Source organism: Balaenoptera musculus, chromosome 5, assembly GCF_009873245.2.
Source record: "Balaenoptera musculus isolate JJ_BM4_2016_0621 chromosome 5, mBalMus1.pri.v3, whole genome shotgun sequence".
NCBI classification, from domain to species: domain Eukaryota; kingdom Metazoa; phylum Chordata; class Mammalia; order Artiodactyla; family Balaenopteridae; genus Balaenoptera; species Balaenoptera musculus.
In genome coordinates, this window is record NC_045789.1 from 88,916,029 (window position 1) to 88,937,480 (window position 21,452).

General features: G+C 47.5%; 1 protein-coding gene across 2 annotated transcripts in view; it reads left to right on the forward strand.

The window, feature by feature from the left end:
* Positions 1–7,739: 7,739 nt before the first annotated feature.
* Positions 7,740–21,452, forward strand: part of CCDC149 (coiled-coil domain containing 149) — a 96,467-nt gene continuing 82,754 nt past the window's right edge. Inside the window, exon 1 of one of the 2 annotated variants that reach the window (XM_036853476.1) lies at positions 7,740–7,949. In XM_036853476.1, the coding sequence (XP_036709371.1) occupies positions 7,902–7,949 (48 nt within the window). In that variant the 5' untranslated portion in view covers positions 7,740–7,901. The remainder of the gene's footprint in view (positions 7,950–21,452) is intronic. The other variant, XM_036853475.1, reaches the window with a different exon arrangement.

Consider the following 21,452-nt stretch of genomic DNA (forward strand, 5'->3'; position numbering starts at 1 on the left):
AAGAATGGTATTTAAATAGAGCTCAAAACACACTTATTAAGCGCCTATTATGGTTTGTTGCATAGTAATAGATAACCAGAATTCTGCTCTTCAGGAACCTCAAGCTTTAGAGCATTGTGAAGCAGCCAGAGCATGGGAATTGGAAGTTCTGGACTCTGGCCACAGCTCTGTCCCTAACAAGCTCTGTGACCTTGGGCACAGTGTTTTATCACTCTGGGCCTCTACTTCTTCTCTTGTATAGTAAGGGGTCCAGCTATCTTAAGATTCCTTGTCTTTGTAACACTTTATGGTGCTGTAATCTTTCTTCGATGGTATTAACAGTACCTTCACTACCCTTTTGTACAGAGTTCCACCCAAATGTAAAACTAGGCTTAATTTCGTGGCGTCACAGACCTTCAAGGTCATCTGGCCTGATCTGCTCATTGTACAGTTAAGTCACAGAGAGATGAAGGTACCCCAGCTCCCAGGGTCACTGATCCAACCCACTGCTCCCTTCTGAAAGTTTTTTTTGTCCAATTAAAACTTTCCTTAACCTTGGAAAGGGGTCACTGCTTCTTGTTTTTCAAATGTTCTGGGACTTGATGAGTAAACTCACCAACTCATGCTTTCTGTGTCTTTGTCGCCTTTGATCTTGCCCTCTCCCAGCTTTCCAAATGGACCTGGTTTTTCTTTTTTGTGTTTTTTATTTTTTCAAGTATTTTTTAAACTTTTTTTTATTATGGTAAAATATATATAATATAAAAATTGCCATTTTAACCATTATAAGCGTACCAAATGGACCTGGTTTCATGGTTCATTCCAAGTTCCTGAAGTTACTGACTATATGATGTATCATAGTTGAACGGTCCAATTCTGGAATATTTCTCCATGTTCTGCAGTGTTCAGCTGCTTGGGGAACTCGGCTACTAGACTAGGAGCCTCGAGGATGGAGTGGGTCTTAGCCTCGTTGTCCTCTCCACTGACTAGCTCAGCATTTAGGACAAGCTCAAGAAATGTTTGTCGAGTGAATAAACAACCCTGCATGTTAAGGGAGATCCTCCTCAGACTCACTTGTATCACCTTAAGATTATTTTTCCTGTCTCGTGGGAACAAACAGTGTTAATAAACGGCAATCATTGTGTCACATGTGGGCGTATAAGGGGCATATATGTGCCTCTCTCCCCAAAGGTAAACTACTCAGCGGAACAGCAGGGGCACGATAAGCTCGTAAATGCCCTTGTTGACAGTCTCTCTTTAGACATCATGTTTACTTGCCATGTTGTGTTCCTGTTAGAGAACAAAGAGAAATGTGCCCTTCGGTGACTGAATGAGGTCAAAGCATTATAAACAGTGTCACCAAGGGCTGACAGTTTCTACCCCGTGGATGTAATACAAGTGAGCAGATCACTGCCATCCTTGGAAACATTTGCTCAAATACACCCACAAACCATGGCTGTGGGCTGTAGGCAAACGCCTCTGTCTGCCCCCAGACCAGCTGAGCACGGCAGCTCGGGACCTCACAACTGTTTGGATATTGAAAGGAATCGCTCCTTTGGTGGAAAGCAAGAACCAGTGCCAGTAAACTTTATCTCTAACGGGAATGAAGGGGCACTAAAACCATTTGGTCTGGCTTTGTATCTTGGTCTCTTGAATTTCCTGTCTCATTGCAACTGCAAGTTGCAGAGTAAGGCCTGGCTCAGAGAAGCTATTCCTAAGCTGTGAAAAGTTCTCTTGGCTGTCAGGGTCACGGCCAAGCCAGAGAGGCTGCTGCCAACTGGGAGAGGCACATCATTAGACAAATGCCATGACCTGGTATGAGGGGGAAAGATAGAAATCAACATCCAGTGTTCTGAAGGACAGCCTAATGGACAATAAATGTTTGACCAGCTCCATCCATTTGTATGGAATGCCACCTTTTCACCCTCTCTAGCAAATTGTTTTCTTTCTTTCTTTCTTTCTTTTTCTTTTTCTTTTTCTTTTTTTAACCCCAGCCCCCTGATTCTTCCACAGTACAGGAGGAAAAACACCTGTGTCACTTCACTAGCGAGCTCCGTGCACACAGTAGGTCCTAGATAATGTTAATTCTCTTCTTTGTTTTCCTCCCTTTTCATTGAAATAAGCCTGCTCTTCTCCACTGGGTAAAAATTCTTCCCCCCACCCTAAGACAAAAATTAGATAGGAAGACAGTGTAGGTGATCCTATTTTAGACAGTCATCAGCCCTTTTTTTTTTTAACTAAGCCTTGCAGAGCGACAGGGTCAGTCCCTCTCTTGGCCTGTAGGAGAGGCCAGTGGCCCCCAAGTCAGACGTTTCTATTTTCAGCTCCCCAAGTCCAGAGAGTGGTAACCTCCCGCCTGGGTGAGGGCCGAGCTGCAAACCCGCCAGCAGCACGGGCCTGCAGCCGCTCTATGCATTTCCATTTCCATAAATTTACATCAAATTTGTGCTGAGTCATAGCCCCCCATGCAGAAGAAATGAAATACATTATCAATAAGTACAACAAATTTGAATAATCTGAGAGCAGACTGACTTTCCCTGTCTTCTTTTCCATTTAACTGCTTCCTTGGGCTACAGCTCACTCCACTCCCCCCGTGGGCCAGGGTTGGATTTACCCCCATCTACTGCTGTGTCCAAAGTTTTCCGCTCTTCTCTTGTGGGTTTTTTTTTTTTTAATGCATATATACATTCTTTTTTATATTCTTTTCCATTATGGCTCATCCCAGGACGTTGAATATAGTTCCCTGTGCTATACAGTAGGACCTTGTTGTCTATCCATTCTATATGCAATAGTTTGCATCTACTAACCCCAAACTCCAGTCCATCCCTCCGCCACCCCCCTTGGCAACCACAAATCTGTTCTCTGTGTCTGTGACTCTCTTTCTGCTTCGTAGATAGGTTCATTTGTGCCATATTTTAGATTCCACATAAAAGGGATATCATATGAGATTTGTCTTTCTCTTTCTGACTGACTTCACTTAGTATGATCATCTCTAATTGATTTCTCTAGTTGATTTCTTGGCCTCTTATCCGGAGCGCAAGCCTTGAGTCTCCCTCTGTCTCTCCTTTTCTTCCTTTTTCTTCTCCAGCTCAGGGCCCTTTCCTCCTGAAATCTTCCTCCCCCTTATCGGGACCCTTTCACAGGCAGAGAAAAACGCTGCCCGTCTGCCTCCGCCGGTCCCCAGCCTCCTGCCCGCAACACGCCAGTCAATCACACTTCGCCCGTTCCGGGGATGGCAATTGCGGGTCCCAGGCCTGACGGGCCATCATCAGCCCGACTGAGTCATTTTGAGCACCTCAGAGGAGATTCAGCAGGGAGTGGAACTTCCTTCCCCCCTCTGCTGCCCGGCTGATTGGCAGCCAGCTGGGCTGGGGGGCAGGGTGGGGAGGAGTAGCATGCAACTGATTGTTTGCTGCTGGGCGGGGAGGGCTTGGTGGCGGCACAGAGACGGGCCAGGAGCTCAGGGGGCTAAGAGACAGAGAATGCTCTGAGTCAGGAACCCAGCCAGAATCCCCTGTCTGTCTGTCTGGTGTCTGGCTGTGGGCCCTGGTAGGGAAATGATGGATGAGGCCCTTTGCAGAGTATCCCCAGGTAGGGGAAAAGAAGGGAAGGGAAGAGGCTTATCTTTTACAGAATTGAGGCCAGTGGCCCAGGGGACCTCGGATCTCAGGGCTCTGCAGGAGGCCTGAGTGCAGTGCACACTGGGACCTGCAGTTCCCTGCCCTGGGTTAAAGTCACGAGCAAAGGAAGCCATTTAGCAACAGGGTCATGGGGACTCCTGGCAGGACCTGTCAAAACAGCCCTCCCTTGACAAGAGAAAGAATTGGGGATCTTGGCTCATATAGAGCTAATTAATATATACATTACATACACACACACACACACACACACACACACACACACACACACACACATATATATACCATTATAAACCACAGTCATTAAGAATCATTTTCTTCCCAGGCTCATCAGACTGGGTTTCCTAATTCAGGCAGGAGAAAAGTGACTGGAGAAATGAGTGGCCACGAATATTGCCCCAATTGTACAGTTCAGAGAAAAGCTGAGCCAAAAATCTCTACTGGAGGTTTGCTCAGTTTCCTTTAATGAGAATGCTGACATTATGGCTTGGGCGGCCAGAATTTGAACTGAAAATGCTGTCTGGAGAAGTTGTATCAAAAGCTTTAGGGCTCATGGACATATATACACTACCAAACGTAAAATAGCTAGCTAGTGGGGAGCAGCTGCATAGCACAGGGAGATCAGCTCGGTGCTTTGTGACCGCCTGGGGGGGTGGGATGGGGAGGGTGGGAGGGAGGGAGATGCAGGAGGGAGGAGATATGGGAACGTGTGTATATGTGTAGCTGATTCACTTTGTTATAAAGCAGAAACTAACACACCATTGTGAAGCAATTATACTTCAATAAAGATGTTTAAAAAAAAAAAAAAAGCTTTAGGGCTTTCCCATGTGTCTGGGGCTGCTGAAACTTGGCCAAAGTTACCTTGCAAGTCAATAGAGAACCCATAAGAGGAGGCTATGTTTCTAACAATAACTTCAAACCATCCTTTCTTTCCCAATCTCTCCAGAGATTTGTTTTGTTTTGTTTTCATCAGTATCTGCTAGTTCAATTTCTTAGATTAAGCAATTTTGGAGTTTCCATATCTAAAACCCTCCCAAACTTTTGAAAGTTTAAAGCATCGCTCAAAAGCACCTAAGCACTTTCTTCTAACTACACGTGCATATAAATAAATAAATATTGATAGAATTGGCCCTGGGGCTCTGAATATATAGAGAGAAATATTGGGTCCCTAGAGATCTGTCAGAGAGTTAAGGGGATGTGAAAATAGAGGCTGAAAACAATGTTTCAACAGTTAGTGCCAGGGTAGCAAATTTAAGACCAGGGCCCCTGGTTTTAAACTGGTCCCATGCAAATGGACTGTGGGATGGAACATTTAATGTACTGCTTTTATCAGAGGTGAGGACAGTTGATGAGCAGTTTCATTTTTTCCTTTGAAAAAGGTAAACCACAATACTATTAGCTTTGTTTTTGTCAGCCTGGGCTGCTGTTGATGAGGTGTCTAGAGGCCTTCTGGTATAGGTGCCTAAAAGCTTAAACTGCGTTTAATTATTATTATTACTCAATGTCAGGCTACATAAATGAAAAGAGATAAAAAAGAATCGCTCACAGCTACATTGCCTTGGTTTGTGATTTCATCACATCTCACAAGCTAAGCAGGTTCGAGCTGGCACTTGGGGCATGAAACCTCTAAGGGAAACCCAGGCAACTGGAGATGCCGTTTTAACTGAGTTGAAAGTTCCTCCACATACTGGGGAGGGTAGAGGCTTGCCGCTCTTTGATTTTCCTCCCCAGTTTTATTTTTAAACACCTTAACAACTGGCTGACTTACTTCAGAGAAGGAAAGCAAGTAGGCGCAATAAAGTCTCCCAGAGAGTTGTCGTAAAGGTACATGATCCCTCACGTGAGGATTCCCTGGCTCCCAACAGCTTGCTGATTGTCCCGCTGCCTGAAATACCAGTGAAGGCTCCAAAGCCACAGCAGTACTGAAAGCCTCAGCTAAACATAGTAACTGGAAGGGGCGGGCTGCTTTCCCACCTGAATGCCAGCCGAGAGCAAGGCGCAGACCTCGAGGCAGTGGAAGGCAGATGGACCAAGTTATGCCCACTCTTCCTAAAGTCTATCTCATTGACAGGTTGGAATGAAACCAGATGGTTTGCCAGAGGGCAATATATTGGCAGACAGTACCTTTCTTCTTAGCATGAGACGTCGATCAGGCTGTTAGGAACAAGTGGTTTGTGCTGAGTTAACCCTAGACATTCAACTCAGGGATGACCTTCTTTCCACCCTCTTGGATTACAAAGAATGGATTAGGTGGCCCAGCTGGTCAGAATACCAGAAGCATTAGCTGTATTCTAGCCTCTTCTTTTTCTCTTGTTCCCTAGAGCACTTGTTTGCAAAACTTTAATGGTAAGGCTTGCAAATCCTCTAGGACAGAGACCGTGGTCTGCAATGTTATTGAATGTGTTCAGGATGAGTACAGGATTTGTACACAACAGGCACTGAATAAAAGTGCTACCTACTAGACTGGCTCCTTCCTGTAGCCCCTGGTCTGCCAGAATCTGCTGTAGAATCTTCTTTAGATGAGGACCCAACAAGTCACGATGCCAGGGAGAGTCCAGGCCATCCAGGCTCCTCATCAGTGGTGTCGCCACTTATATCAGTTATCTATTGTTATATAGTAAACCACCCCAAAACTTAGGGGCTTAAAACGACAACAGCTTATTTAGCACGTCCTCTATAGGGCAGCAAATTGGGCAAGGCTCAGCTGGGTCGTTCTTCTGCTGACCTCAGCTGGACTAATGCAGGCATCTGTGGCCACTGGGGGTCAGTGGCCTCACTCACATGTGGCAGTTGGCTGGTTGTTGGCCATGAGTCCTTCATCATCCAGCAAGCTCTTCTGGGTTTGTTTCTATGGTGGTGATCACAGGTTCCTAAGAGCGTAAGCAAGAATAAACCCTACTGCACAGATATTTTACAAGCCTCTTTGTGTAGCACACTTGCAAACACCACGTTAGCCAGAGCAAGTCACATGGCTGAGCCTAGAGTCAAAGACAGTGGCTGCGACATGGGAATTATTGACACCATTTTGCAAACAGCCAGTAAAACAAGGCCAACGATAGAATGCAATATTTCCAACTCCCAGGGGTAATACTTCATTTTCAGGTTTCCAAGATGCTGGGAAGTGTCTCTAGGAGTTAGGAATCCTTAGTTGAGTCTCTGTTTCTCCTCCTTTTCTGATAAATGGAGGTAACATCCATCCTGCAGGATTGATTCAGGATCAACAGGGACTAAAACAAATAAATGTTGGCTGCGATGCGTCCACAACTAAAATGGGTTCACAACTTCTCAACCTACATGCTCATCTCTACAGGCAGTGCTTCTGCAAGTATGGAAAGCTCACTACTGGTAGTGGTTCAGGACAGGATTTTAGGTGACTGGGGAAAACCACCTTGAATAATATTGACTCATGTGTGAAGATTCCCCTGTCCTCTGTAATGTAATTCCCTTTTAGTCCTTCCTCTTAGGAGAAAGTCTCAGTTTGATGCTAATATGTCTTCAACACCTCTCTTGACCCATGTTAAGCATCACACTCAGAGCTTTCGGTCCTATTTAGAATTCATTACCGTTTTATTTTCAATGTTTTTATTTATGACAGCTGACAATTTAAGAAATAGAAATAAACATGAGTAGCTTAAAAAACCATATTAAATATGTAATAACATGTGGTTCATTCATCCATAGGTTCAACAAATATTTGTAGGGCACCTACTGTGTGCCAGGCCCTGTACCCAACATTCATCCGAGAGGGAAGCAACCCCCTGCCCAGGTGGGGCTTACATTCTAGTGGTGAGAGCCGCGATAGTGGTCAGGGAATGGCTGGATTTGGGGATTTACTTCTGGTGGGGGACGCCGAGCCGCCTCCCGCCTGGAGAGCAGTAATCCTGCGGTCAGGACCTCGGCCGCCACGAGCGCGGGGTCCGGGGGCTGCGCGGGGCCCGGGGTGCTATGCGGGGTCCGGGGCTGCGCGGGGCCCGGGGTGCTATGCGGGGTCCGGGGCTGCGCGGGGCCCGGGGGCTTCGTGGCGCGGTCCCAGGCCGGCTCGGCGGCGGCTGCGGCCCGGCACCGACCGCGGCTCCTCCTCCCCTTCCTCCCGCGGAGGCTGACGTTGAGTCAACAGCGCGGGCGGCCGCAGAAGGCGGCGGCGCGGCGGCTCGGAGGCGCCGGGGCCTCTCGGGGCCGCGCGGGGCCCGAGTGGAGGAGGCGACGGCGGCGGCGCGGAGGCAGGAGGAGGCCGCAGAGGAGGAGGGCGGCGTCCATGAGGCCGGCCCGTGCCTGGAGGAGGAGGCCATGAACGGCGACCGGACCGAGAGCGACTGGCAGGGGCTGGTGAGCGAGGTGAGGCCGAGGCGCCGGCCGGGCGGGATGGGCCGGGCCGAGCGGTCGCCAGCCCCGAGCCCGCGCCCCCCGGGTGGCCGAGCCGGGCGGGGACTCGCGGGGGACGCGCACCCCGCGGCCTCGGCTAGCTGCCCCCACGCGCCCCGCCAGGTGCGCCGTTCCTCCCGCCCTTTGCGGTCTGCCCGGGCGCCACTTTCTTCCACGCCAGCTGGTGCCAGCCTCTGGGGAGGGGCCTTCCCTCCGGGCAGGGCTGGGCACTGGATTGGCGAGCGGAGCGCGGGGATCCGGGAGTGAGAGCCAAGCCCCACCTGCCTTCTCAGTTGCCGCTGTTTTGGAGCCAAGCGATTGGACGCCCAGTGCTGAAGCGGAAAGGTGGTGCCAGGGGGAAATCCGGGTCCTGGGGCCACGCCCGGGCCAGGTGGAGTCACCTGCAGCGGAGGTTTGGGGGGGAGGGGAGTTCCATAGGGTCCTCTGTAGCCTTCGTTCATTCAGTTATTCAATTCAGTCAACACGTTTACCGTGGGCCTTCTGTGTGTAAGGTGGCGCGCCGTTTATCAAAGGAGTGAAACACTGGTGCAGAAGTCATTCGATTTGTGGAAGCAGAGAATACCGTGCCCTCCCCCGCCCCGGCCCAACGATTTTGTCAGAAACACCCCTGGGGTCGGCTTTTGGACTCTTATGCTATTCCCTCTTCAGCCCACCCTAAGAATGGTTTGGCCTGGGAGGGGCTGCCTGACTTCTCCAGGTGAGAGAGAGTGCTGGTGTCTCCCTGTCACAGGTAAGTTGTTCGTCCTGACTTACCACCATTTGTGATGGCGGTTAGCCACTTACCCAGGTGTGCTGACCACGCCCCGGAAATTCTCCATTCTCTCCCTCCTGAGAACCATCCCCATCCCCTTCCCCATCCCCATCCGCATCCCCAAGGCCAGCTTGGGCCTCCGTTTTCTTACTTCTATACGCACAGTACAGGGTGTAATGGTTTGCTGGCTTCCTTCCCATGTTGGGTGCTGGAAGGGAAACCTTGTACCGTCTTTCTCCTTTAACCATTTCCTGGGCCTCCAGGTCAGTCTGATAACAGTACTTAATGTCCAGTGTATGCAAAGCATTGTATTTCTGAAGAGGAATGGACTGTCATATCTTCTCCCCAAGTTTAGTTTGTTCCCTCTTGATCTGTATGTAATAACTGGACAGTATTATGATATGTTGTCATGCAGCCTGTCCCCATCTCCTCTATCAGGCTTTATGTTAAGGGATAGATCCTCTGGGGATCTTTTCTCTTGGCTCGTCAAGAATCATACCCAGTGGTCAAGGAAGCTGGAGGTGGTTCTTCATGGAAGTCCAGTGCTGGGCTCTGAAATAGCAGAATGTTCACTACTCCAGCAAATACTTGTCGAATGCCTGTTAGGAGTCAGGTACATTGCTCGGTATTTGGGATACAATGGCCAAGAAGACAGATGACCCCTTCTGCCCTCAAAGAACTCCTGAAGCATATGGTATAGTGTGGAAGGAGAGTCACACCATAAACACTAAGAGAATCCTAAAGGGTGTACTGGGAAGGATGGGAAACCTAAGAAGGAAGTTCTTATTGGCATGGCTGTCCCTGGACCGAGGGTGCCTCTGTCTTGCCCTGACCACACAGTATTGCAGTCTAATGGTCTCCCCACTAGGCTGTGTGTTTTATTTGGCTTTGTTCCAGGTGCCTACATGCTGAGCTCCATACACAGCAGGTGCTCAAAAAATGCTTGTAGAACAAGTCAAGATCTGGATATGGGTCTTTCCGGAGTTGTCCTGCCTATCCCAGCCCTGTATCTCCAGAGTAATGCTGTCTTGCCTTCAGACATTCATTAAAGCTTAGGATGCAGAGGGCGCACAGCTTGGGGCTGTGGGATGTGAAAATGAATGCAAGGTGCTTCCCACCTTCATAATAGCTAACGGCCATTCCTCAAGTCCATCCTTCATATTTAACATTTACACAGCCTCATACTCACAATGGTATAAGGTAGGAATTATTTCTTATTTTACAGATAAGGAAACTGTGGCCCAAACATGCTAAGGAACTGGCTCAGAGCCTCACATCTGGAGGGGGCAGAACTTGAACCCTGGTGCCTGACTCCAGATCTTGGGATCATTAGGCCACACTTTGTATCTTAATCACCAGTTTATCTGTGTGTATCTTCCCTAGACAGCAGATTCTCAAAGCGGGGGGTCTATGTCTTATTCATCTTTGAATCCTCAGCAACTGGATCACTGTTGCTCAGAGTATGATTTACAGATCATCAGAGTCATTTTGGGAGCAAAGAGTACAAAGAGTCACTTGGCATTTGGGGGAAAAAATGCAAGTTCCTGGGTCTCTCCCCAAATCTACAGTAGTGCACTGAATTGTGTTCTTCCCCCCATGGATACATCTAAGTCCTGATGTCCCAGTAGCTATAATAAGACCTTATTTGGAAACAGGGTCTTTGCAGATATAATCAAGCTAAGGATCTCAAAATGAGATCATCCTGGATTTAGGATGGGCCCTAAATCTAATGATTAGTGTTCTTATGAGAAAGTAAAGATAGATTTGAGACACAGAGATACAAGGGAGAAGGCTATGGGGAAGCAGAGACACACAGAGAGGAAGTCCACATGAAGAGGCAAAAACTGGAGATGGGCAGCAACAGCCAAGGGATGCCAAGGGCTGCCAGCAGCCACCAGAAGCTGGGAGAGGCTTGGAATAGATTCTCCCTCAGAGCTTCCAGAAGGAACCAATCCTGCTGACACCTTGATTTTGGACTTCTGGCCTCCACAACTGTGAGAGAATAAATTTCTGTGTTATAAGCCACCCAGTTTGTAGTGATTTGCTGTGGTAACCACAAGAAACGAATTACCTTACTTCATGAAAGTGCCTAGGGGTGTAGCCCCAAATCTGCTTTTGTCGCAAAGGGAGCTCACAGGGGATTCCCCTGCACAGTCAAGTTCAGCTGCCTGGGCTTCCGTGGGCGTGGAGAAATCGTGTGGGCCCTAGGCAAGTAGGATTCAAGGAAGAGAATGGTCCGTGGCTAGTGGCGTTTGAAAGTGACTTTGGAAGCCAGTGGAAGGAACTGGGGAAGGCATCACCACACATGTGACCTGGGTCAAATGGGCTCCAGTCTGTTTCTACAGAAGTCCCCGGTTCTACCTCCCACCCTGGGTCCACACTCCATTGCCCTTCCTGCCCGGAGCCCTGCGCTCTCTTTCAATCGGTTTGCTTCCTCGGCTTGCCTCTAGGAAGCAGTTTTCATTTAAATGATCCTATAGAGATCAGTTTTATTTTCACATTTTTAGCATAACAAGCTGAAATTACAGCCTTCTCTCAGGCCCTGAAGTAAACACGGCCATGCATGGGAAAGGAGTGTGGCTTCTGTTCTGTTCTGGAAATTAAATGTCTGGGGAGGGGGAAGCATTCTTCTCATCACCACCTGAGGTGATCTTTCAAATCAGGGGGAAATCTTGAAATGCAGTCGTGCAGACAGACCATAACTTTATTTCGAAGATAAAAATCCTGGTCATCTCTCAGCCTACTGCCCTGTGATAAACCATGACTAATTCAGTTTCACTATTTGAATTTTGGTTGATTAATTAGATAGCAATCAGTCCTGTATTCCTTGAGCATGCTGTATGCAGTGACTAGGAGGCAGATATAGAAGATGGTTAAACCTGGGCCTCTGCCCAAAGTAGAGCCGCTGACATTTGGGGAGGGAAGCTGAACAGGCTTGCAGTCTGAGCCTGTGGATAAGGGCGCAGCTTTGGGTCTTGTTTGTTGACTGAGAACTGAGAGTAAGTCTTGGCTCTACTTCTTTCTCGGTGCAAAACCCAACCCAAGCAGGTTCAGCTCAAAGGGAATTTATCAGCTGATATTGTGGGTTGAATTGTGTCCCCGAAAAGATATGTTCAAGTCCTAACCTCCTCCCCCCAATACCTGTGAATATGACCCTATTTGGAAACAGGATCTTGCAGATGTACTCAAGATGAGGTCATTTGAGTGGGTTCCTAATCCAATGACCAGTGTCCTTATAAGAAGAGGGAAATTTGGATGCAGAGGTGCACAAAGGGAAGACGATGTGAAGACACAGAGGAAAGAAGGCCGGGTGATGACAGAGGCAGAGATTGGAGTTATGCTACCACAAGCCAGGGAAAGCCAAAGATTGCTGGCAGCTACCAGAAGCTAGGAGGAGGCAAGGAAGGGTCTTCCCCTAGAGTCTTATTAGGGATCCTGGCCCTATCAACACTTTGATTTTGAACCTCTGACCTCCAGGACGGTCAGAAATTAATTTCTATTGTTTCAAGCCACCCAGTTTATGCAGTTTGTTACAGCAGCCTCTAGCAAACTAACACAGCTGCCGTGACTAATCATTCCAAGATAGGGGTGGTGTGGGGCACAGCTGGATTCAGCGCTCAGACAGATGCTTCCTTTCCATCTTTGGCTCTGCTTGGTGCCTGACTTCAGTCTCAGCCTCCCACCCTCTCAAGCTCAAGTCCAGAGGGGAAGACAGAAACTCTTTTGCAGGAGACCCCATAGAACCCCAGGAATCACTCCCTTTGCACCCACTTAGATCCCTCACCTGCCCTGGAAGAAGTTAACTCAGGAGCGTAGTGACCTGTCTCAGGCCCGCAGTTGTGCACGGGGCCCTGCCCAGGCCACATGCACTGAGAGTGGGTTAGGGGGGTGGGAACGATTGCCAGAAGAAGGGGAATGGGTGTTGAGAGAATCGCCGTGCCGTGCGACTCCTACGAGCCTCATTTTTCTCATCTTTAAACAGGATCATAAAGCACCTACTCATAGGTGCTCTTATTGTGAGGATCCAGTGAAATCATGCTTGTTAGTGTTTTGCTGTCTGCCTGGCAAGCAGTAAATGTTCAGCAAACATTAGTACAGTGAGGGTGGAGCTCAGGGCACAAACTCAGGTGTTCACAAACTGAAAACTTTATTTTGCTATAACACCTTAGTTATGGTTACAAACTCCCATTGTAAGGCGGGGGGAACGTAATCTGGATTGGAATCACCCCTCTGCCTGAACTTGTATTTGAGTTCTAGGGGTGGTAAGTAGTACTCAGCCATTGGCAGGGGTGATGGGGTAGGGGGCACACAACTGGTCTGGGCTATTTTTGTTTAACCACACTCTCCTCATTTCAGTCTAGCATCTGGTCATTGGTCATGTCAGTCACTGTTGTGTCTGCCCTTGTTCCCCGCTTCTGACCCTTTGGTGTCTGTACCAGACCCATGCTACTTTGGGTGAATGAAGAACAAGGTGATATACTGCTACTTCACTACTCTGGGCATGGGGGGGCTTTGCTCCCTTGCCCAAGGTGGGGGAATTCAGTCATGTTCTGCTGTCTCTGAATCACTCCTGAGCTGAGGGAAACTTTGAGAAACCATGGTGCAATTTTCTGCATAGACACACCACACCACACCAGGCTGGGTCCAGGGAATTGGGGATTATTTTTTACTTCCTAAGAAAGAAGGGTATATTTGTTAGGGTAAAGTCTAAGCCACTTAACAAAGATACCTACTCCCAAAATATGTTGGTTTCAGTGAGGTAGATATTTAGGTCTCTTTCGTGTCATAGTGTGGTGGTCCAGGCTGGGAGATCAGCCCTGCTCCAGGAGTCGTTTAAGAGCCCAGGTTCCTCCCATCATGTTTCTCTACTGTTTCTTAGGGGATGGTCCTCAACTGTATAGTTAAAGCTAGGTTAGTGCCATGTTTTGTCCCAGCCCATGGAAAGGGGAAAGAGAGAAAGGGAAAGTCCAGGGCAAAGGGCTTTTCTTTAATTAGGGATGACTAGAGAGCTATACGTATCACTTCTCACATCCCATTTGTCTGAGTGTAGTCACATGGGCACATGTAGCTGCAAGGGAGGCTAGGAAATGTCATCTTAAGCTGGGTATGCCCAACTTAAATTTGGGAGGGTTCTATTAAAAAGTTAGAAAGGTATACAGGACAGGAAAAACACAAACTTATAAAAGGAGAAAAAGGATAAATTGGACTTTATCAAAATAAAAAAATGTCTGCTCTTTGAAAGACTCTGTTAAAAAAAATGAAAAGACAAGCCACAGATGAGAAATTTTGTGCAGAACACATATCTTACATCCAGAATATACAAAGAACTCTCATAACACAATAGTAAGAAAACAATCTAATTTTAAAAATGGGCAAAAGAGTTAAATAGACACTGCACTAAAGAAGAGATTCAGATGGTGAATAAGCACATGAACAGATACTCAGCATCATCAGCCATCAGGAAAATGTAAGTTAAAGCCCCAATAAGATGCCACAACACATCTGTTAGAATGGAAAAACAGACACAGAAATAAAAAATGGGAAAACCAAGTGCTGATAAGGATGCAGAGTGACTGCAAGTCTCCTACATCGCTAGAGGAATATAAAATGGTACAACCACTTCTGAAAACAGTTTTACAACTTCTCATAAAGTCAAACCTACACTAAACCCAACAACGCAGCAATCCTGCTCATAGGTGTTGACCCAAGAGAAAGGAAGACACGTGTCCACACAAAATCCTGTATGTGAATGTTTACAGCAGTTTTATTTATAATTGCTGAAAACTGGAAACACAACAGTGTCCACTAACTGGCAAGTGGATAAATTGCTACATCCACATCATAGACTCCTGCTTAGCGTTAAGATGGAACAGACTACTGATGCATGCAAAAACATGTCAAGTGAGAGAAGGCAGAGACTCAAATGCACCGAATGTAAGATTCCACTTATATGAAATTCTTGAAAAGGCACAACGTAAAGGACAGAAAAACCAATCAGTGGTTGCCAGAGCCTGGAGTGAGTGAACAGATTGACTGCAGGGGAATACGAGGGAGCTTTTTAGAGTGAGGGACATAGTCTATGCCTCGACTGAGTTGATGGCTACATGATTGTATAAGTTTGTTAAAATCCATAGATCTGTACACCTCAAAAGGGTGATTTTTTTCTCTATGTAAATTATACCTCAATAAACTTGTCTTTAAAAAGGGGGGGAATGGATATTGAAGACAGTCATCGCTATAGAGAGCTTTACTCTTTACCTCTCTGATTCCCCAACTCATCAGGTTTCCGTCACAATTAGCCACGCCCCCTACATCTCAGTCCCACAGTCCTTACTCCACTCTCCTGACACCAGGCTGATTAGTGTTCATTCTTAGACACTCACTGGTAACCAGGCTCTCTTTCCTTGCACTCTGTCTGCCTTTTCCTCAAATTTGGAGATCTTTTCTAGTCTTTTGGAGGGTCGTGGGGGAGGGAGTTATGGGGAGACTCTTCTTTGCTCTGGTATCTTCTGGTGAAGGACAAGGCCTTCAAAACTGAAAAGCCAGTCACTTTGCTACCAGTGTTCTACTGAGCACTCTCTTCCTTGGAGAAGGCAAAATGTCTGGCTTTTAAAAGGGAGAGGGGGACTTCCCTGGTGGCGCAGTGGTTAAGAATCCACCCGCCAATGCAGGGGACACGGGTTCGAGCCCTGGTCTGGGAAGATCCCACATGCCATGGAGCAACTAAGCCCGTGCGCCACAACTACTGAGCCTGTGCTCTAGAGCCCGTGAGCCACAACTGCTGAGCCCGCATGCCACAACTACTGAAGCCTGTGTGCCTAGAGCCTGTGCTCTGCAACAAGAGAAGCCACTGCAATGAGAAGCCTGCACACTGCAATGAAGACTAGCCCCCGCTCACCACAACTAGAGAAAGCCTGCGCGCAGCAACGAAGACCCAATGCAGCCAAAAGTAAAATAAATAAATTTATTTAAATAAATAAATAAATAAAAAATAAAAGGGAGAGGGATATGTGGAGAGAAACAGGGTAGGAGTTATAAGAATTTGAGGCAAGGTAAATAGAGTACCATTTAATATTTCAAAGCATTATTCACATTCATAATATTAAATGAAAAAACAGTGCACAATAATGAACAATATATCTTAGATACATATGTAGGCAGTTGGCGAAGCTGAAGAAGTGGAGAAAAGCTTCTTAGAAGAGGTAGAACTTGAGCTGGGTCCCTCCGCTTTGGCTGAAGAGGGCATGGTGGTGGTGACAGGAAGCAGGCCTGAGCACTGGACTGGTGGTTGGCCTTTGAGGAAATGCTCCAGATAAAGCCTGAAACTAGTGAGATGAGGTATAGCAGAGATGGAGGTTGGATAGCCAGGGTAGACCAGATGGTGAACAACTTCAAAAGCAAGACAGAAGGGTGTACTCTAATGTAGCTGGTAATAGCCTCTGAAAGCTTTTTTAGCTAGAGTGTAAGTTGATGAAAATACTTGGGGAAGATTCATTTCCACGGAACTCAGTAATCACTGAGCCTTTGTCATTCACAAGGCACTGTGCCAGGCAGCGGGAATATAAAGACAAATTCAGTAGCTCTCCCAGGAATCAGGGAAAGACAAGTGAAGATGAGCTACCAGTAATCTAGTCTTTTCTGTCACCATCAATATTCCCAATTACCCCTATTGCACCTAGGTCATACCACTTATCATATGGTTCTTTGACTAACCCTTGACTTGTCTCTCTCTCCACTGGGCCCAGGAGATCTTGAACTCCTTGAGGGTAGGGACCATATGTTATTAATTTGTGACCTTAACACTTCACACTGTACCTTGCCCTTTGTAGGTACTCAGTGAGTGTAGAATATGTGAATGCTTGAATATTTGAATAAATGAAGTGATAAGGAGTTATGGCATCAGTGGAGAGAGAGAAAAAGGGATGGCTATGAGACAGATTTTAAAGGAAGACCCATACAGGATTTCATAGCCAATTGGATCGGGAAGATGCAATAGCATGAGTCCAAGATGACCCTCGAAGTGTGGCTAGAGAGTGGTGGTGATTGGTCTGACAGAGGGTTGGGGGTGACTGAGTCTGGTGAGAAGAGGACAAGTTCTGCTTAGAGCTCTGCATTGTTCAGAGTTTCCTAGGAGTGCTTGAACTCTTGCGAGGCAAACTTAGTGCTTCCTGGGAACATTTTTGATGAGCAGCTATCCTCATAGTGGCAGGCTAATTTTAGAGTAAGTTTATTAAAATTAGCATGTGGGGGAAAGTGAGCACAACTGCTATTTTTAACTAATGGGATTCATGTTATCTCCTGTGCAGGGAAATTCGCATATGTGCTTCTAAAATTGACAATTGCTACTCTTATCATGTTAAAAAAATTAATTTAGTGACTTTCACATTGAATAAAATACATTGGCTGAAGATAGGAAGAGGACTTTGGCTAGTCCCTGAATGAAAATGACCAGAGTGAGCAACGTTTCTTACCCATTGCCTGGTTTTCCACCAATAAAACCATAGTGGGGCTTTGGGTACCTCCTGGCAGAGGACTTCGCTTAGTTGAGGGTCTGCATCTCTTTCTGGTCCTTCAGGTAAAATGGCACCAGTGGTAGGGGACACCTGGTCCCCAAGAAACACAAACCTTTGGCAGATTTTTTATTTTGAAGTCTTCTCATTTTCATTTCACTTCTTCTAGGCTACTCTGTTTCCATTATCTTATGGTATTTTTATTGTAATGAACATCTTAAGTTTGTTCAAAATATCAGATCTTCTTCAAGCCAATATACCTTCTATATGACTAGCCTATTAAACGACCTTAAAAAAGACACTTCACCAGGACCTCTTACTCAGAAGCCTTCAGTGGCTCCCCATTACTGGCTATTCAAGGCCTGCCCCAAGCTGGCCTATCTTTCTAGCCTTATGCCTCATTTTCCCTCATAAATTAGTTGTTCCAGCCAAACTGATCTGTTCTGCATTCTGGCTTCTACTTTATTATCCTGACCTCATCTGGGTGGGCCTTCCACTTCTTCCCTGACCACAGCCTTTACCAGTCCTTCAAGATGGAGTAGACACCAACATCCTTCATAAAATCATCCATGACCACCCAAGCTTGAAGCGAGCTCTTCATCCTGTTGCCTTATGTAGTGTAGGTTACAAACCACTCATGTAGAACTTACGTGCTCCCTGAGAAAGGAAAGGACCTTCTCTGTGTGTGGATCTTAACTCCTACACAAATTAGTGAGCTCCTAAGAGGAGAGACCGTGACCGCCTGTGTTGGGGTAGGAGACAGGAGTTCTAGAATGATGAGGCTTCATGCTATGACTCAAGAGGTGCAGGACCTGAGTGAGGATACTGAGAGAACATCCCCCAAATGACCTAGTTCTGGCCCATTTGCAGGGCCTCGACTTTGATTTCACATTCTCATTTATGGGAAGAGAATCTTGGACGTGCCTGCCCACCTATAGTTTATTAGTGGCAGACACACAGGTGGGGGGTCAGTGATGGCAGGATGGATCCATCACTGTGATAGGTTGGTCGGTTGGCATGAAAGAAGAATGAAACACAGCCTGGAGGTATTTCAGTGGGACAGGTGGATAGCAAAGAAGAAGGTCAACTATGTTGTGTTGTGTTGCACACAACTATGTTGTGTGCATAGCCTTGTGCTTTGCAGGGAAGTTCATTTGGATTGGGGGATTGAGGAAGGTTCTTGATGAGGGTAGCACTTGGGCCAGGAAGGTTAGGCAGGATTTCTGCAAGTGAAAATGTAAAGGAAAGGTGTTCTAGGCAGAGGGAATGGAGATAGCAAAAGTGCAGAGATGGCAAAATACAGGGCTTGTTTGGGAAATCCCAGAAGTGTTTCTCTGATTGGAGACACACAGTGGGGCATCAGGTGATGATTGTTAGGCTGATCTTGAATGCCCAGTTAGCTGTCTAGAGAGTGCTGGGGTCCTGAGTGGCCTTCATTCTAGAGGCAGCTCAAAGGGCATGACTGTACGCTTTGAACAGGGAGAGGTTGCCTGGGGATGAGAGCTGAGCAGGACCCAGGAGGCCCCCTGTACCTGCACCAGTCCCTCTGTGCCCTTGTCCTCATCCACTCTCAACCCACCTGAGCCTGCCTTCCACCCCATTTTTACTCCTGAAAATGCTCTTGCCAAGACCACCCAAGACCAGACTCCTACTTGCCACATACGGCGGTCTTTCTTCAGTCCTCTACCTACTTGACAGCTGGCTGTGCAGCCTCTGACACTCCACTGTTCTCGCCCTACACACTGGGCTTTGCATCCCTCCGCAGGGCTCCTGGATGTGTCCCCCAGGCACCTGGCACTCAGCGTGCCCTGAACTGAATTTACCCTCCCTCTGCCTTCAGCCCTTCCTACCTCTCTTCCCTTCTTCTATCCCATATCAATGAATGATATCACTATGGAATCTTCCTTGATTCTTCTTCCCAACTTACCCCACACCCATCTAATTATCTACAAAGACCCATATTTTCTGCTTTGGTACAAGTCCTTAATAAGGGCTCTGTGTCACCTTTCCTACTATCCCACCATGGCCCAGGTTCTCATCCACTCTTCCCAGAATATCTGCATAAAGACCCTCTAAGATCTTCTTTATTCCCTGCAGTTACTTGAGTTGTCATTCCAAGCGCTGAAATGATTTACCACTAAAGCCCCCGCTGGCTTTCCAGGGCCCGCAGAGTGAAAGCCATTCCTCAGGTGGCCTCCAAGGGCCTGCTCTGTCCTCATCTTCAGTAACTCCTCTGTACCGCTTATGCTACCACCTCCCTCACGCTCTATAGAATTCCTGTTACCAGATCATTCCGTACCCTGAGACATCTCTAAGCCTTTGCTTATGTCCAAAGATGATCTCCTACTCACACTTTACAGCCCAGCTCAAATGTCATAGCCTCCATGTGGGTTTCCTACCTCTTGTGGGTCTCAAGAGATTGGGAAGTGGATGGTATATTTCAGTTGGGAAGACAGTGTGGGGCTTTGCGAGCAGGTATGGCAACTGGGGTTCCTGAGGATGAGGGACCTTCAGAGGGGTGGGTGGTCTCCAATGTCTAGCACAGTGCCTGGCACATGATCCTTGGCAGGCACTTGTGGAAGAAAGGAAGGGAAGGAGGGAAGGAATGAAGAGAAGGAAACAAGGAAGGAGAAACAGTTCACCTCGCCATTTTCAACATTCTCTCTGAAGCCAGCCCTACTCACCTGCCAGTGTGCCCCACTTGCAGCGTCTCCCCGGGCTGACCAGGAGCTGGGCTGTGAGTGTCCACATGGCCTGGCAGATGCCTGGTGTCCTGGGCAGCTTCCTTTCTCAGGCAGCAGTGGGTTATGTAAGTCATCAAGCTCCACCACTACGTAGCTACATGGTCTTGGGCAAATCACCTTACTTGTCCAGACCTCAGTTTCTCTGGACTTTGTACAATGAAGATAACAGTACCTGCCTTGTGTCTCTCATCTAAGATGAGGATAAAGTGAGATGATGTACGTGAAAGTGTGTTTTAAAGTCCCCGACCCTCTACGGCTGAGGGGGTGGTCCTGTCCTTGCCTGGGCTTTAGGAAGAGGCTTCTCAGGGCTTCAGGGATGGTTCAGCCGAGGGAGGTGATGTGTCAGCTGCCGCTGTCAACATGATGCCATTGAAAATTCATATTGATGAGGTGCAGATTGACGTACCTGCTTGCTCTGCCATCTGTAGACCCCACGACCAAGGAGATATTGGAGGTGGCAGCGATGGGACTCCCTTTTATTTAAGCCAGTTCCAATTTGCTTTTTAATTTGCTCCAGACTGGTGAATGCTGTCAGGGTCAATCTGTAACCTTTTCTGCTCTCCCAACGGTCTCCAGCTTTGCCAGACCTTCTAATGTGTTTGCACACTGCTCGATCAATTCCTGGGCAACTTCCATCCCGTGGCCTCTTCTGCGCTCACCTTATTCACCTTCTGACTTTGCACCCTTCTCACTCTCCCTCAGTCCAGTCTCCTGCTGACCACTCTACCTTCCTCATTTGTTGGGGTTTTGAGTAAGCCTCATATTCAGCTGATTTCAGTGCCCAAGACCCAGCACTTGCTCACAAAGAACCAGCAGTCAGCTCCCCGCCCTGGCTTCTTGCAGGTGCCTCCTCATCAGCCTCCCTGTCTCCTGCATCTCTTTCTGCCTTTCCTTCCAGGCTATCCCTGCCTGGTCAAGTGTCTGGAAGGTCTGACCTTCCTCGCTCAAAGCCCTCCACGGCCCTATTGGCTCTGCCTTTGGCTCGGACTCCACTGTCATTTAAGGCCTTTCTTACTTTCATCCAAACCAAACATTCCAGCCTTATTTTGCATTTCTCCTTTTCACATGTCCTGTATTCCTGGCAAACAGAACCACTTTGGGGTCTTTGCTGGAAGCCTGTGTTTCCGTGCACCTGGCCTTTGCTCAAACTGTGCCCTCTGCCAGGAACTCTTGTTCTCTCACTTCTCCTCACTCTTCTTTCAAGGCTTTGTCATGACCACCTTGACCCCCACCTGAAAGGTCTCTGGCCTTCTGCAATCCCAAGCGTCTAGACACACCTCTGTGACCAGCATCTCCCGGGTTGCCTCACTTTGGAATTATTTATGTAAGTCTTGCCTCCAGCCTGGAGTTACTCAACGCAGGATGGGTAAATTCATTTTTTAATTTCCCACTGTGCCCAGAACAATGTGCTGCATGTAATGAACAAACGTAAAAGAGATGACAACCCCAC